Source organism: Podarcis gaigeae (genome assembly GCF_964106915.1).
Source record: "Podarcis gaigeae genome assembly, chromosome: 14".
NCBI classification, from domain to species: Eukaryota; Metazoa; Chordata; class Lepidosauria; order Squamata; family Lacertidae; genus Podarcis; species Podarcis gaigeae.
The window spans coordinates 50,441,295-50,458,000 of NC_139690.1; the positions used below are offsets into that span (position 1 = coordinate 50,441,295).

General features: G+C 45.2%; 1 protein-coding gene and 1 long non-coding RNA gene across 3 annotated transcripts in view; one reads left to right on the forward strand and one right to left on the reverse strand.

Moving 5' to 3' along the window:
- LOC310831366 overlaps positions 1–16,706 on the reverse strand; it is a 136,652-nt gene that overhangs the window by 70,913 nt on the left and 49,033 nt on the right. The gene's annotated exons all lie outside the window — the stretch shown is intronic.
- The window catches only part of LOC310831120 (kinesin-like protein KIF19), a 32,563-nt gene continuing 16,716 nt past the window's right edge, over positions 860–16,706 (forward strand). The window contains exons 1-9 of one of the 2 annotated variants that reach the window (XM_083711365.1): positions 860–1,191; positions 4,079–4,159; positions 8,302–8,412; positions 11,188–11,275; positions 12,204–12,340; positions 13,464–13,589; positions 14,099–14,293; positions 15,263–15,415; positions 16,301–16,423. In XM_083711365.1, the coding sequence (XP_083567491.1) occupies positions 1,066–1,191; positions 4,079–4,159; positions 8,302–8,412; positions 11,188–11,275; positions 12,204–12,340; positions 13,464–13,589; positions 14,099–14,293; positions 15,263–15,415; positions 16,301–16,423 (1,140 nt within the window). In that variant the 5' untranslated portion in view covers positions 860–1,065. The remainder of the gene's footprint in view (positions 1,192–4,078; positions 4,160–8,301; positions 8,413–11,187; positions 11,276–12,203; positions 12,341–13,463; positions 13,590–14,098; positions 14,294–15,262; positions 15,416–16,300; positions 16,424–16,706) is intronic. The other variant, XM_083711366.1, reaches the window with a different exon arrangement.

Sequence of the window (16,706 nt, forward strand, 5' to 3'; positions counted from 1 at the left end):
TATAGAGAGGCAGGTCAGAGCACAGTGCCTTGTAGTAGTAAATGGAAAAGAGGAACTCTTGAACCATAAAGGAGCATCTTCCATTGGAAACTAAAAGGTGGTTGACCTCCAATATATCAAACACATTGTGGCATTATAATAGGTAATGATTATAGAATTCCTTCTGCTGCACAAACAGCTTTGAAGTTAGTGCAGTAATCTTGGCACTGATCCACATATTTCGAGAAAGGTAAATGGATAGTACAGCATTCCTGTGTCTGCACTTGTCTACATCAAGATATATTTCAGGGAGCAGGGTGACATTAAAACATGCCGTTCCTTTGTCTGCACTCCAAAGAAGGTAGCACATTTTGCTTACAAATTGGGATTACTCAGAGACATTAAAAATCCGCTAGTGCAACAATGCCAAGCAGGTTTGTTAATAAGCCTTTGAATAGCTTTATGGAAGATTGATTTCCATGGAAGAAATAAGGCTGTAAATGACATAAGAGGTGACCCAAAGTCATCTCTTTCCCCCACCCCACCCAAAATGGTACACATTTCCACTTCCTAAATGAGCTGCCTAACTTGACAAAAACATGCAGGAACTCAAGGCCCCAATTTACTCCTACGATGTGATTTGGGAGAAGTAATAACTTAGTTTCCCATTTTGCTTTCTGAGCACCAGTTTTATATACTCAAGACTTCTGAATAAGCATATTTGTCACCAGTGGATTTGGGGGGAAATGACACATTTTGATGTAAACATAGTGTTCCATGAAGTCACATTCTTGTAACAACCTTTTTGCATAGGGTGGTTGTGACAAGGATAAAAATAGGGCCGCGTATATCACCCTGAATTCAAATGGGAAAGTGGAATGCAATTGTGAATCTCAATCTCTGCCGGCTGCTGCTTCTCTCTCCGGCAGCTGTGTGTACCTTCTGTTTCTACTCCCTCCATTGATGTCACCACCTGCTACCCGTGGGGAAATGGTAGCTTTTTCACCTGGCAGCTCTAAGCTGTGCCAAGCCAGCAGAGCAACTGCCTTTGTGAGTTGCTCTGAGTGAGTCTCTTTGGTTGACGCGATGGGTATCTCATCACCCAGATCGCCCAGCCCTGCAGAGAGGAGGGTTGCCAGGGGTTCTGCTACTGCTACAAACACCCCCAGCTCAGCTACCATGAAGGATTTGAGGGCAGAGGAGCAGTTGGTGGTGAGTCTTGGCAGCAACAGCAGCTTTTGCAACTCGTTGGCCCCTTTAGATCTCTCTTTTTAGAAAAAAAAATGGGAATTTAAGAAGTTTCCTTGTACTGAGTCAGATGTAATTTGTTATTTAGTTGTGTCCGACTCTTCGTGACCCCATGGACCAGAACATGCCAGGCCCTCCTGTCTTCCACTGCCTCCCCCAGTTTGGTCAGACTCATGTTTGTAGCTTCGAGAACACTGTCCAACCATCTCGTCCTCTGTCGTCCCCTTCTTCTTGTGCCCTCCATCTTTCCCAACATCAGCGTCTTTTCCAGGGAGTCTTCTCTTCTCATGAGGTGGCCAAAGTCTTGGAGCCTCAGCTTCAGGATCTGTCCTTCCAGTGAGCACTCAGGGCTGATTTCCTTCAGAATGGAGAGGTTTGATCTTCTTGCAGTCCATGGGACTCTCAAGAGTCTCCTCCAGCACCAGAATTCAAAAGCATCAATTCTTTGGCGATCAGCCTTCTTTATGGTCCAGCTCTCACTTCCATACATCACTACTGGGAAAATCATAGCTTTAACTATACAGACCTTTGTTGGCAAAGTGATGTCACTGCTTTTTAAATGTATAAATAAGTGATGTACAATTCTTTGGGTGAAAGAGAGGGAATTGATAAATCTTCGATTGGTTTGAGAGCAGACTTCTATTTGTTGCATTTATATTCCATCTTTTCTCCTCCATAGAATTCAAAGTGGAGTACATGGTTCTCTTTCTCCCCATTTTATCTTCACAACAACCCTGTGAGGTAGGTTAGGCTGAGAGGCTGTGACTGTTCCACAGTCATGCCTGGTGAGTTTTGTGCCCAAGTGGGGATTTGAACCCTGGTCTCCTAGATCCTAATCCAACATCCTTAACTAGTACACCACACTGGCTCTCTCCAGCCTTCCAGGTGTTTTGGTCTTGTAAGAATCTGCCTTGGTCCATCTTGTTCAGTATTACTTACACTGTCTGGCAGAAGCTCTCTAGGAACTCAAGCAAATTCCTAGCCCCACTTGGTGATTCCGGGGACTGGACCTGGGATCATCTGCAGGTATACCAAGATTCTCTACCACTGACCCAACAGCTCTTGTAGAGCTCATAGGATTGGAAGATCTGTCCCACCCCCAAATTCAAGAGATCCTTCTGCAGAGAGAACGAGCACTTCCCTCATGCTCAGATACAGCCACACCGTTTTACATATCCCAGGGATAGTTAATACATGTGTGATCTGGTGTTTATTATATTCAGGTGTATGCAAACACATTTAAATAATAAATCCATTGTAAGGTGCAATTTCTTACGTTGCTGGGAGAGGGGTTGCTTGAAAGAGTCCATCAAACTCTGCTATCATTCAAAAATATTTGTTTCATACCTGAAGTATTAAAAAGAAAAATCTGAAAGGCAGTAGGATTTCCTGGTTATGTGCCATTTCATCTGAATGCCCTGGCAGTTTGGGGTATTGCACAAAGGAGCCGGGTAAACAGCCCTCAAAGAAATTCTAGCTCTCAAGGCCTCTTCTCATGAAGCAACAGCTAATCAAGGCTTGTTGTTGTGAAAATAGTTCTGTTCCCTGTAGGAACGGCGCTTGCAGCTCCAGGGCCAATCTCTGGCATATTCCCAACTTGATGACAATCCAGCCAAGAGCTAAAGTCAATTCCCTGATCTGAACATGTCCACTGCTTTTCACATTTTGTTCTCTTCCACCCTTCTGGATTTTGCAAAGATTTATTAGATCCAATAAGGGAGAGACAAACAGAGAAGTGAAGTTAAGGCCAGTCTCTGTAGTAGTGATGTATTTCTAGTGACTTCAGACAAACACGGGTGGGTTGGGACAGTTGCTCTCTACATCCAGACTGTTTCTCTTTCCAAAATGTGGCACCACCAACCACACATATTTACCCCAGCACAAAATTAGTACAGGGGGAAATTGTGCAAGAAGAGAAGAGCAAGCTGCAGACCATAAAACTGGCACTGAATGTACTGCATATCACTGAAAGTGTGTAGGGTTGCCGTATTTTGCTCCAGACGCTAATTTCACTGGTTAAATCCATACATGTGGGAAATTCTGTATGGCAACCCTAAAAGTGTGGTGCTCAAAACAGTCCAGATATGCACAAGAGTGGCTTGTCATCGTGTTATTGCTTGGATATTTGTATTGCTCAAAACGCCTTACTTTGAAAAACACTCATTTTCCTGCTCCATTTTCCTTAGTATTTTACCTTCACAGAGGTGGTAATACTGCCTGGGCTGTGAACATTTCACTTTAAAGGGGCTCACATAATGGAATCCTGCGCCATACAATTAAAATCCCCTTCATGCTGACGAGTCAAGGGAAAAGTTACTAGTCTGGTCTTTGCCCTGATACACTAGTTTGCTTCATGCAGGATCTCTTTTTCTTCCCAACAAGAAACTCCACTTCTAAGTAAACAAGACTGTGCAGAATTATTTATGGCTAATGCCTTTTAACACTGTATATGTGTTAAACGTGCTTCTTCAACCAGGCCTTTGGCTGATTAAGCTTCCATGGCCTTTTAAATGTGATTGTGGGAGGGGAAGTTGTTTTGTTTTTTTTGCTCTGACTATTCATTTGTGCTTTTATCCTGTATTTTTATCTTGTGAACTGCCCTGAGATCTTTGGATGATGGGTGATGTATAAATTTAATTAGTTAATAATAATAATAATAATAATAATAATAATAATAATAATAATAATATATGTTGATGATGGTGATGGTAATAATAATAATAATAATAATATGGTGGTGGTGATGATGCACAGTCCTCAAATTGCGGGTTTCCTTTTACTTAGTCTGCTAGCCTGAGTAACTTGACAGTTCGTGTGTTACAGGAAACCCAATTCTTGTTTCTGCCTGCAGGTAGCTCTCCGGATCCGTCCCATCAACGCAGCTGAGGTGGAGGAAGGAGCAAACATTATAGCTCACAGATTAGGTGACCAGGTGAGAGGATGGGCAGGTAGCTGCGGGTTGGATGGGAAGAACCATAGCCCAGTGGCAAAGCACCCGTTTGGCATTACTTCTCCAAACAGAGATGAAATGCCCCCTGTTTGGAACACCAATGGAAACAGAATGCTGTATGTACTAGATGGGTCTTTGGCCTGATCCACCAACCTGACTCTTACGTTATTAAATAGCCCCAGATTCAACCCCTGGCATCTCCAGGTAGGGCTGAGAAGAATATTTTGCTTATTAAATTTGTATCCCACTCTTTATCCAAGAAGATCAGGGCAGTATACACAGCCACACTCCCCTCCATTTTTTTTTTACCCTGTGAAGTAGGTAAAGCTAAACAGAAGTGACTGGCCCAAGGAAACAAAGGCAGCTTCTTAACTGGGTTGAGATTTGAACCTGGCCCTCCACAGTCCCAGTCCAACACTAACCATGACGCTCTCTTTTAAGAACATCACATTTAGAAATGCATGCATATTTGCAAACCGAGATTGCAATTTTCTGGTTGCAGAATTTCTTATGCAGGAATTCATATGCCTCCAGTAAAATCATGTGGTGTGTGTATGTGTGTTCCTCCGTTTATTAGTTATTGCACCCTTTCTCCAGCCTGCCCTTCTTCCAAGATAGCAACACAAGGTAACTCACAACTCAGAATACACAATGCAAAATACAATATTACAAAATGCAATAAAAGCAGCCTGAAATCAAAGAGGAATCATCAGCAATAAATGATCAGCATCATCTGCCGCAAAATCAGCATCAGCTTAAGTCCCAGATGGTCCAAAATCCAGGGAGTGGTTGTTGCAGAGTGTTCCTGTTATGTCTGTTAAATTAATTTTGGAGGAACCAATGGAAATTCAGTCTTAGTCTTTCAAACACTATTGGTCTATCAATGCATGAACAGACTACCCCTTGAACCTTGCACACACATGCAAACATTCATACTTTTGTCTCTTTCACTGGCTACATTCTAGGTGCAGAACACTGATTTCAGTCCGCACTAAGACTAGCTGGCATGCATTGCTGCTAGTTGCTAAAGGTAAAGGTAAAGGTACCCCTGCCCGTACGGGCCAGTCTTGACAGACTCTGGGGTTGTGTGCCCATCTCACTCAAGAGGCCAGGGGCCAGCGCTGTCCGGAGACACTTCCGGGTCACGTGGCCAGCGTGACATCGCTGCTCTGGCGAGCCAGAGCCGCACACGGAAACGCCGTTTACCTTCCCGCTGGTAAGCGGTCCCTATTTATCTACTTGCACCCGGAGGTGCTTTCGAACTGCTAGGTTGGCAGGCGCTGGGACCGAGCAGCGGGAGCGCACCCCGCCGCAGGGATTCGAACCGCCGACCTTTCGATCGGCCATCAAAAACCATTGAAGAAACGTCTTCTACCCACTGGTGCCCATTGAGACATACACATAGCTGTTAACTGTGCAAATGATTAGCGACAAGACCAACATCCTAACACAGTACCGATATTCAGAGCCAGTGTGGTGTACCAGTTAGAGTGTTGGACTAGGATGTGGGAGTTCAAATCCCCCACTCAGCCAGGACTTAGGGCTAGTCGCTGCCTCACAGCCTAATCTCCCTCTCAGGGTTGTTTTGGGGATTAAATGAGGAGTGGGGAAACCAAGTATGCCATCTTGACTCTTGGAGAAAAAGTGGCATATAAATGAAATTAATAAATAATTTGGTGGCTGCTGTCTTGCTTCTTTCCATGTTTTCATTGCTGCTTGGCATCTGTGCTCTAATTTGTTTCCTTTTCAGAAGGGCATATAGTTTCTAATCTATTGCAAACAATTCCCTAATTGTGCATTTATCCAAGTTGCTGCCAAACTTTCTCTGGAGCATTGGGGCAAATGGTTCCTTGAAGCAGTCCCTTGAGGCTGAATGTGGCTTCTCCTGATGTTTTTTCAGCGGAGAGAAAGGAATATATTTTTCCTTCAGCATGGGGGAAATTTACTCCCAGAAGAATCCAAAGTAACTTTAACTTTCCATTTAAGAACTCAAACTTCTATTTTCAACTATGCATGGGACCAAGGTCACGTTCACGCCATGCATTTTAAAGACGGCAAGAGTCATGGCTCCCTCCAAAGAATTCTGAGAATTATTATTATTATTATTATTATTATTATTATTATTATTATTATTAATTTTATTTAAACCCCACCCATCTGACTGAGTTTCCCCAGCTACTCTGAGCGGCTCACAAAAGAATATTAAAAACATTATAAGACATCATACATTTAAAACTTCCCTAAACAGGGCTGCTTTTAGATGTTTTCTAAAAGTCAGATAGTTGTTTATTTCCTTGACATCTGGTGGGAGTGCGTTCCACAGAGCGGGTGCCACTACTGAGAAGGCCCTCTGCCCTGTTCCCTGTAACCTCACTTCTTGCAGCGAGGGACCCGCCAGAAGGCCCTCAGTGCTGGACCTCAGTGTCCGGGCAGAACGATGGGGGTGGAGATGCTCCTTCAGGTATACTGGACCAAGGCCGTTTGTAAAGGGTGTGTGGAAAGTTGTTAGGCGGCCCCTAACTGAATTATTAAGAATCTGGGAAGTGAGGGTCAGTCTGGATGATATTATGTGTCCCTTCCACATCTGTGGTCCTTTGTATGTGTGACAGAATCCATAAGAGGAAACCCACCAAATCAGTTCCTTTGTAAATGGAATGGTTTTGGCTGGCCTGTGATTTATATGTCTAAAAAGCTTGCCACAGAGACAAATGTGTGGGCCTTTTCTTACCTGACCGGATGCCACATCACCCAAAGCCCAAGTTGGAGTTGCTGTCTGAGTGAGCTGGCTAAAAGCTGGAGAGACAAAGACATGTTTGCTCTGTCCTGGAATTCCCTGGAAACTTAATGGGATGGGGAGGCGAGATCAGTTGCAGTGTTAATGCTGTGAGCCCCTCTCCATCCTATGCTCAGGTTGTATATATAAAAAACCATATATCCTAAAGGCACTGCAGTCTCCTGTGACCTTCATTCAAAGGAAACCGAATCCCTGAGAATGGGGTTGCTTGTAGTATTATAATTCCAAGCACCCTTGCTTAAAGCATTTAATCCTTCACACATTGCATTATGAAGACACTGAGATAGGGTTCTTTGAAGGGTTTTTTACATCAGGTCTTCATCTCTTGATCTCCCCCCAAAAAACCCTTTTTTTTACTTTATTTTCAACAGTACCCAATAGCTAAGAGTAAGCCCTGACAAGGAGCCTGTGTGTTCCACCCCCTGAAAGCTGACTAAATGTGCAGCTATATAAATTAGCATGTGCAACTTTTGTGCGCATTTGTGTCATGGCTCTCCACCCCAGTTCTTCTAAGCAGTGCTCCAGCTTTTGAGATTTTGCAACCATTTCTTACCTCTTTAGGACAAGGTGTCCATTCTAAAGGGAAGTAATATGCAAAAATTACCTCTTTGGGGTTCACAATGCATACTTCTTTCATGGAAACATTTTGAACCCAGTACCAAGCTACTAATTCCACCCAAGGGTAAAGGTAAAGGTAAAGGGACCCCTGACCATTAGGTCCAGTCGTGGCTGACTCTGGGGTTGCGGCGCTCATCTCGCTTTATTGGCCGAGGGAGCCGGCGTACAGCTTCCGGGTCATGTGGCCAGCATGACTAAGCCGCTTCTGGTGAACCAGAGCAGCGCACAGAAACGCCGTCTACTTGCACTTTGATGTGCTTTCGAACTGCTAGGTTGGCAGTAGCAGGGACCGAGCAATGGGAGCTCACCCCATCACGGGGATTCGAACTGCCGACCTTCTGATCAGCAAGTCCTAGGCTCTGTGGTTTAATCCGCAGCGCCACCGAGTATTAGGCACTTAAACTGGAAATGTGGTAAATGGCTGTGACTGTTCGGGCAAGCTATTGCTTTTGGCCAGTGTTCACCAACTTGATGTCCTTGATAAGTTTTGGATAGCACCTCCTATCAGATTGGTGAAGACGGCTTTTCATAAGCATTAATAGGCATATGACAACAAAAGGGGATGGTTCTACACTGGAGACTTAGCCTGTATCCAGTGCTATCCTGGGAGCGCCAGATTCAGTGCTTGAAGTTAACAGCTGGTTTGGCTCTAAACTGGCACCATCACTATACTTGCCCAAACTCAAGGTGTGAATCCATTTCTCCATAACAGATGGTGGTTTTGATGGATCCAATGGAAGACCCAGATGACGTTTTGCGAGCCAACAGGTCCCGGGAGAAGGCATTCATCTTTGACATGGTGTTTTGCCACAGGGCAACCCAGGTAAAATTAGATTTCCCACCCATCTCTTAAGCAACCTGGATGCCATAGGCAGGGCCGGGACAAAGGCGTTTTGCCACCGGAGACAGAGGGCAAGGTATAAAATCCAATTAAGAACTTTAGAGGTTTTATTGTTTGCCAAGAAAATTATGTGTCTATGGTTATTTTTGTAATTTGTGTGTAATTTGGTATTTGTGTTTTTTGTGTTTTTTTTCTTGTTGTATAAATAAATAAATAATAATAATAATAATAATAATAATAATAATAATAATAATAATGAACTTTAGAGGCCCAGAGCACTGAAATGATTACCATATGTAATTCAAAGCAAAATGCCAAACTGTCAAATGAAATTTTATTTTTTGAAATCGCACAAAACTTACATGTGTGCTGAAACATACGTGCATGTATATGACGTGCAACACATGACAGGAATCCAATCTACATTAGTGGGAAACCCCCCTGGTTTAAGCGGGTATAAGTAATAGAAAGGGAACAGAGAAGTTGGGGAAGAGTGTGGAGAGCAGTGTAAGGAAATCTAACAAACTTCTGATCCTTCCTAAGATGACTCCATTGATTATTTTCATTGAAATATCAATTGCCCATTTATTTTTAATAATAATAAAAAAGCTTTTATAAATGTGTATCCCTGTTTCGCTGGTGTCCTGAGCACGTGCCTAGTCTGCCTGCTGGGTAATCCTGCACTGTGTCTATTGATCTAAAACAAATCTGTGCTGCTTCAGCAGCTACACTTTGAAACTCCCTGCCTCTTGATATCAGCCAGGTTCCTTCACTGCATTATTTTTGGAGCCTGATAAAAAACATTCTTGTTTAGACAAAAACAAGCCAAAGGATTAAAAATGCTGATGTGAATTTTAACCTGCTTTAGTTAAACATTTTGTATGTTTTATAATATTTTGGTCTTTTTTGCTTGATGTTATTGTTTTAACTTTTTGTGAATGAATCTGAGGGTTGTTTTCCCCTCCCCCCAACCAAGCAGTGTATAAATTTTATGACACAATAAACAAGCAAGCAAGCAAACGTGTTAGAAGCATTGCAGGAAGTTGGCTCTGCAGTTCTATGTTTCTGAGAAATAGCTTTCTGAATTCTAATTTTAAAACAGAGAGGTATTTGTGGGGAAGGATCTCTCTACCTCCATCTCCCTTGTACATTTGCTCTGAGCAGTTTCTCTTAGCAAGATCTGTTTGTATTCATCCTGAATCTTCTGTCTAACTCACTGGGGACGGCATTACCAAATTCTAAGCCTGAAGCAGAGTTGAGACCTGGAGGTCTCCTTGGGGAACGAATGAGGTCATATTTTCCTTGCCTGTTCGTTCTACAGGTTTGTTCTACAGATGAATGTGCTGATCTGAAACTTGCCCTGTTAGGCCAGGTTGTATAATTTTGTATCCCCGCCCCCCTTCGTAGGGCTTTGGGGAGCAGGTGTGAGGGCTCAGGCAGGGCCCTAGAATCTTCCTCCCATCTTCCCAAACCTTAGTTTGTACTTTCCTAGCTTTGGGAAGGAGGTGGGAGGCCTCTAGGACCCTACAGAGCCTTGAGCCTCCTTCCCAAAGTTTTGGGAAGACAGTGAGAGGGCTGCAAGGTGGTCAGGTGCCAAATTTTGGCCTTCCTCCTCACCTGCATGACAAGGCAGTGTGTGGCCTGCAGGTTCTGTGTCAAAGTATTTGTCATGGTCCGGTTCATGAGCGATTGAAGTCCCGGCTGGGGACGTCGGGACCAGGGGCAAGATGGCAGGGTGGGAGCAGGAACGGGAGTCCAGAAGCCAGGAGTTGGGAAGCCAAGAGTCCGAGGGTCAGAGAGCTGGGAGTCAAGAAGCCAAGGGTCCGAGGGTCAGGATGCAAGGAGTCATGAGTCAAGGGAGCAAGGAGCAAGGAGTCAAGGAACCAAATGCAGCAAGGCAGGGAATGTGTTGCTGTGGCAAAGAGCTGAAGGGAAATGCTGCCCTTATATCCCTTCCCAGCTCTTGCCACCAGGAGCTGTGAGTTACCAATTGGCCTCACCTCACAAACTTAGGAAGGCCCCAGTCCTGGTCACAGGGCCTGGCTCCTGCACGCACACCTGACAGTATTATTGCAACCCACTTGGTATTCAAGTGTTACTGGACTCCAGTTCCCAGCACACAGAACGATGGGAGTTGGAGTCCAGCATCATCTGAAGATCCACAGATTCCCCACTTCTGCATTAAGCTCATAGCTGTCAACCGTCCCTTATTTGGTGGGAAAGTCCCTTATCCCAGCGCTGTGTCCCGCTGCTGTCCCTTATTGATGATGTCCCTTAAATTTCCCGGATTTCAAAGGAAGCAGCTCCTGTCCCTCCCTCCCTGCCAGCCAGGGAGGAGGGAGGCTCCAACTGTGTTGCTTGGCTGCGTTGCTCACCCAATAAGGAGTCTAAAAACGACTGGGGGGTGGAGCTTGCACGCCTTGTGCTGATCAAATTGGCCGCATTGCCTGGGAACTCGCTTTTGCTCAGTGCTTCCCAGCAGAGAGGTGACGGTGGTTTTCCTTGCTGTATCCCCTTTGCCGGGTTGCTGCGCTGTGGGAACCACCACTTGAGGCTTCGTTTGGCTGCTGGCTGGGCTTTCTGCCTTTGGCTCAGAGGGGCTCAGAGGTTGAACATAACTGTGCTTGGAAATCCCTTATTTTAGCTGCTGATCCCTTATTTTCGAGGGTGCTGGTCACTTATTTTCAAATCTGTAAGTTGACAGCTATGATTAAGCTCGATCTGAAAGCTTGATCTGCTGCTCCTTATCGTTCCTAGGAGGAAGTGTACCTATCCACAACAAAAAATCTCGTCGAAGGAGTCATTTCTGGCTACAACACTACCATTTTTGCATATGGCCCCACAGGTAAAGTGGAGGATGAGATACGCGATGTTGGTGTCAGAGGTGGGCATGGTTGGGCAATGGCTAAAAGATTGCAAGGTATTCTTCCACCCCCCCCCCCCATTTAGTCATAACCCTGGATGAGATCCAGCTGATATAGGGGAAGATTCTAAAGGAGGTTTGAGAGGAGAATTAATACAGAAAGCCTCTCAACTTGAAATAAAATCTAAGAAGTAACCAAACAGCTGATTTAGATCAAGAGCACAGAAGAGTTTGTTCCCTCAGACCATGCAGAAAAATGGAAACAATAAGAAAACAATGACTATCATAAATTGTGCTCAGGTGGAAAGAATATTTGAAATATTAAAAACGATGATATTTCATAAAAGGCAACAAACCTGATATACTGTTAGCAGCACAAATGAGAACAACAAGAAGGTACGTGGTTAAAAACACTCAGGCCGGAGTGTGGCACTCAAATCAGAAGTGTAACACTCAAAACTGAGCATGTTTGGCTTCCGAAAAAAGTTTGCAAACTGCAACACTTACTTCCGGGTTTGCAGTGTTTGGGTTCCAAGTTGTTTGAGTACCAAGATGTTTGAGAACCAAGGTACCTCTGTACTGTAATATTGTTATGACAGGGTGCAGCAAAAGGGCAGCAAACAAAATTACCATGGAAGACGAGGTGGGAAGTTGACCAATCAATCAATCAATCAATCAATAGGTATTGGAGTGTATATGTTAAATTTTTTCCTTTTTCTTGAAATTTAATAAAATATATTTTTTAAAAAAACAAAATGCTAGGGATTCATTTTGAGGAGTGGATTGGGAGTGGATTGAGCCTCTCAGTTTGTGGGCTGCATCAAAGACTTGCAAGTTGGGAATAAGAGTCATTTCCAAAATGTTTGACTTTCTTACATCCCTCCCCCAACTCCCCTGTGTTTTTAACCAGGTGCTGGGAAAACCTACACTATGCTGGGGACCGATTCCGAACCCGGCATTTATATCCGCACCCTCAACGACCTCTTCAGAGCTATAGAAGCCACCAGTGGGGACATGGATTATTCCGTCTGCATGTCGTACCTGGAGGTGAGATGGCTGGGCTGTGAGCTGTCAGAGGTAGATCTGAGGCAGAAGGGGCTCCAGGTTGACTTCGGGTTCAACTTGGGGGTGGAGACACCTGCTGGCAAATGAGGGGCCGTGGCTCACCTGCCCGACTTCCAGAAGGTCCCAGGTTCCACCCCCAGCATCTCAAGAGACTCCTGCAGGAAATCTAGGAGAAAGGCTACCAGTCAGTGTAGATCAGGCATAGGCAACCTCGGCCCTCCAGATGTTTTGAGACTACAATTCCCATCATCACTGACCACTGGTCCTGCTAGCTAGGGATCATGGGAGTTGTAGGCCAAAAGATCTGGAGAGCTGAGGTTGAGGAAACCTGGTGTAGACAATACAGTCATACCTTGGGTTGCGAACGCTGCGGGTTGCGGGTTTTTGGGTTGCAGACTGCGCTGAGCCTGGAAGTACCAGAATGGGTTAATTCTGGGCTTCGCCACTTGCGCATGCGCAGAAGCACAAAATGACATCATGCGCGTGCGCAGACGTGGCACTGCAGGTTGTGAATGCTGCAGGTTGCGAACGTGCCTCCCACATGGATCACGTTCTCAACCCGAAGTATGACTGTACAGTGGTACCTCGGGTTACATATGCTTCAGGTTACATATGCTTCAGGTTACACACTCTGCTAACCCAGAAATAGTGCTTCAGGTTGAGAACTTTGCTTCAGGATCAAAACAGAAATCGGGTTCTGGTGGTGCGGTGGCAGCAGGAGGCCCCATTAGCTAAAGTGGTGCTTCAGGTTAAGAACAGTTTCAGGTTAAGAACGGACCTCCGGGACGAATTAAGTACTTAACCTGAGGTACCACTGTACTGAGCTAGATGAGCCAGTGGTCTGACTCAGTAGAAGCTTCCTATGTTCTAAGTGGCATCACTTATGGATGGAAAATACAAATGGTCTCCAGCCCTTCTCAGCAACAACACCAGGGATGCATTTTAGGTTACCCCTGTACCTACTTAGGCTGCAAGTGGGGACCCCCAGCTGCCTCGTGCAGTGAGCCCCCAAGGCTACAGGACTGGAGAGACTCCATTGGAACTGGACTCTCTCTGCCCTAAACCCATCTCTCTCCTTTGTTGCCCTTCCTTTCCCTTTTCGAAGATTTATAACGAAGTCATCCGAGACCTTCTGAACCCGTCTTCGGGATTTCTCGAGCTGAGAGAGGACTCCAAGGGGAGCATTCAGATTGCAGGGATAACGGAAGTCTCCACCACTAATGCACAGGAGGTAAATTGGACTGGCCTTCAGTGGGGGAGGGAAGAATGCTAGAGCTACAATTCTCGGAGTGGTTGAAGAAGAAGAAGAGGAGTTTGGACTTGATATCCTGCTTTATCACTACCCTAAGGAGTCTCAAAGCAGCTCACAATATCCTTTCCCTTCCTCCCCCACAACAAACACTCTGTGAGGTGAGTGAGGCTGAGAGACTTCAGAGACGTGTGAGTGGCCCAAGGTCACCCAGCAGCTGCAGGTGGAGGAGTGGGGAATCAAACCCGGTTCACCAGATTACGAGTCCACCGCTCTGAACCACCACACCACACTGAACAATCAATCCCTCTCCACAGGGAATTCTGAGAATTGTAGCCCAGGGTGGGTGACGGAATAGGAATCTCCAAGAACTACGAGCCCCCCCTTCTTTCCAAATTTGCTCACTCCAAAAAACATGGTTGTACAAGTTCCTGACCTGATCCATGGCTGATCCTGGCCCTCCGTCTCCCCACTCATATGGCTTTTGCTAGATCATGCAGCTGTTGACGAAAGGGAACAAGGAACGGACTCAGGAGCCTACGGCAGCGAACAAGACCTCTTCGCGGTCCCATGCAGTCCTGCAAGTGCTGGTGAAGCAGACGAGTCGGGTGAAGGACATCAACGAGGAAGTGAGGGTGGGAAAGCTTTTCATGGTGGACCTGGCCGGATCGGAAAGAGCAGCCCAGGTGACCTTGACTATTCCCTCCTCTACCTTGTAATAAACAAAAACCTGCCCTTATTCCCTTATGGGGAACACAAGAGCCTTATAGAGCCCTTTGCAGGTTCTCCATCAATCGGAGGCCAACCAGAGAATATTGAGAAGCAAAGCAGCTAGTAAGCCTGATCTTTATTAAACTGTTGCAACAGGGTGCCCCCTTCACACGCAGGAGAAGGAGGAGGACCCAGAACCCAGGTGTCTCCGCCCTTATATAGACATTTTAAATTGCCAGCCCTGGAGTCCAAGCCCACCCCCAGAAACATCATACATACATCACAGAAAGGGGTGGTCTACAACAGAAATCTGAGTGCATTGTTTACCTCCTGTCTGTCAGTTTACCTGTTAATGCTTACTTGATTGGATACCCCAGGGAGCCTGGCCAGTCTTTTGTAATGATAAATACTTAGCTCCTGAGCCAGGTCACAGGCTCACCCTATTAATACACAGGCATACCCTTCAGACAGGATTTGTGAATGAAAAGACAATGGGGAGGCTTTTCCATTTTCCTTGACCTTGCAGAGAAATCATTTGGTCAGTTTGGGAGTCAAAATGGTTTCCAGGCTGTTTTCCCGTGCTGCTTCAGACATGTGATTTATATATTTATGTACGTGTCTGCTTGGTACATTTATGAACATTTATTATATATATGAGACCTTATTTTTTTATTTCAACCTCCCACCCACCCTCCAATCTGTTCACCTCCCAACTGTAATGACTCTGCTTCTGGCTTGGAAGCCATTGAAATATAGGGTTGGAAGGGACCCGGGACCCCGAGGCTCATCTAGTCTAACCCCCCTGAAAGGCAGAACTCTTTTGCCCAATGTGGGGCTCGAACTCAGTAGCCTGAGATTAAGAGTCTCATGCTCTGCTGGCTGAGCTATCTGAAAATCCCTTCTTTTCCCCATTGAAAACAACTGACCCGCTGCATCCTTCACAGACACAGAACCGGGGCCAGCGAATGAAGGAGGGGGCCCATATCAATCGGTCGCTGCTCGCCTTGGGAAACTGCATCAATGCGCTGAGTGAAAAGGGGGCCAGTCGGAACCAGTACGTCAATTTCCGAGACAGCAAGCTCACGCGTTTGCTGAAGGTACTGCCGCTTTCCTGCTTGGGGGAATTAGAAAGTCCATTCTCAAACTTTTTTCTCTGGGCCAGGCTTTCTGAATAAAAATCGGCTTGCACCACGCAGAATTTTCTATTGGTAAAGAATACACTGGAGAACGAAAAGCAGTGCTTGATTTAGAACAAAGATCACAACTACTTTATAACATGGTAAGGGGACATCTAGAAAGTATAAAAGAATGCAGCTGCATAAGAACATGAATCATTCCCCAAATATAATTATAAACAAGCCTGTTACATAGGTACCTGAAGTATGTGTACAGGCTCAACGAGAGCTTGCTTATGCTGTGTGATCTCATTTATGTTAGGTCTGATTTGAGACAAACAAACTCTGATCTCTTCATCAACACAAAGAAGATTTTCTCTTTCCCGATGTTTCATATTGAATATCTTTGAGTATTCTGCAAATAACAAAAAAAAAATTGGATACTGTACTGCACTTAAATGTTTCTTTGATTGCCCTTGAATCTCCCCACCACAGTCGCCATCCTCTCTTGCCACACCCTTTGAGAGCCACTGGCAGAATGAATCCAGGCGACGGAGGCATCTCAAAAGTCCCGCAGATCCCTAGTCAAGAGACTAGGGCGTTGTGACAGAGCGTTCCACCAAGTCGGGGCCAGTACTGAAAAGGCCCTGGCCCTAGTTGAGACCAATCTAACCACCTTGCGACTTGGGACCTCCAAAATGTTGTCATTTGTGGACCCTAAGGTCCTCCACAAGGCATACCAGGAATACTTCAGGAATGTAGCAGATTATTGCTTATATATGAGAGTCTTTAATAGCACTGCTTTCAGAGAGCTGAGCTTGGCCAGCCATTACTAGCCAGCTATAAATGGAAATGTCACCCATGTAGGACTCGCTGGGAGGTAACAGCAGGACGGTGATGATTGCTCACGTCAGCCCGGCCAGCACCTCCTTTGAAGAATCTCGGACCACCTTGATCTACGCCTATCGAGCAAAAAACATCAAAACTAGGGTAAGGTGCTCTGTTCTGCTTCCTGCTTCTAAAAACGACTTATTGATTATTAGATTCTTACAACACATTGCAACACCATGTGCACACGAAATAAAATGCCCCACCTTCGCCCAGAAGATAAGAGTGTCGGCAACACATCCAAAATTACATCCAAATGACATGATTAGCGTCTATTCCAGACAACCATTTGTATAGAAGGCAGTACACAATTTATGGCGCCCAAAAGGTTTTACAAATGTGAGGTGAGTCCTCTGTTTTCCTTTTCAGCTGTGTACATAATAAA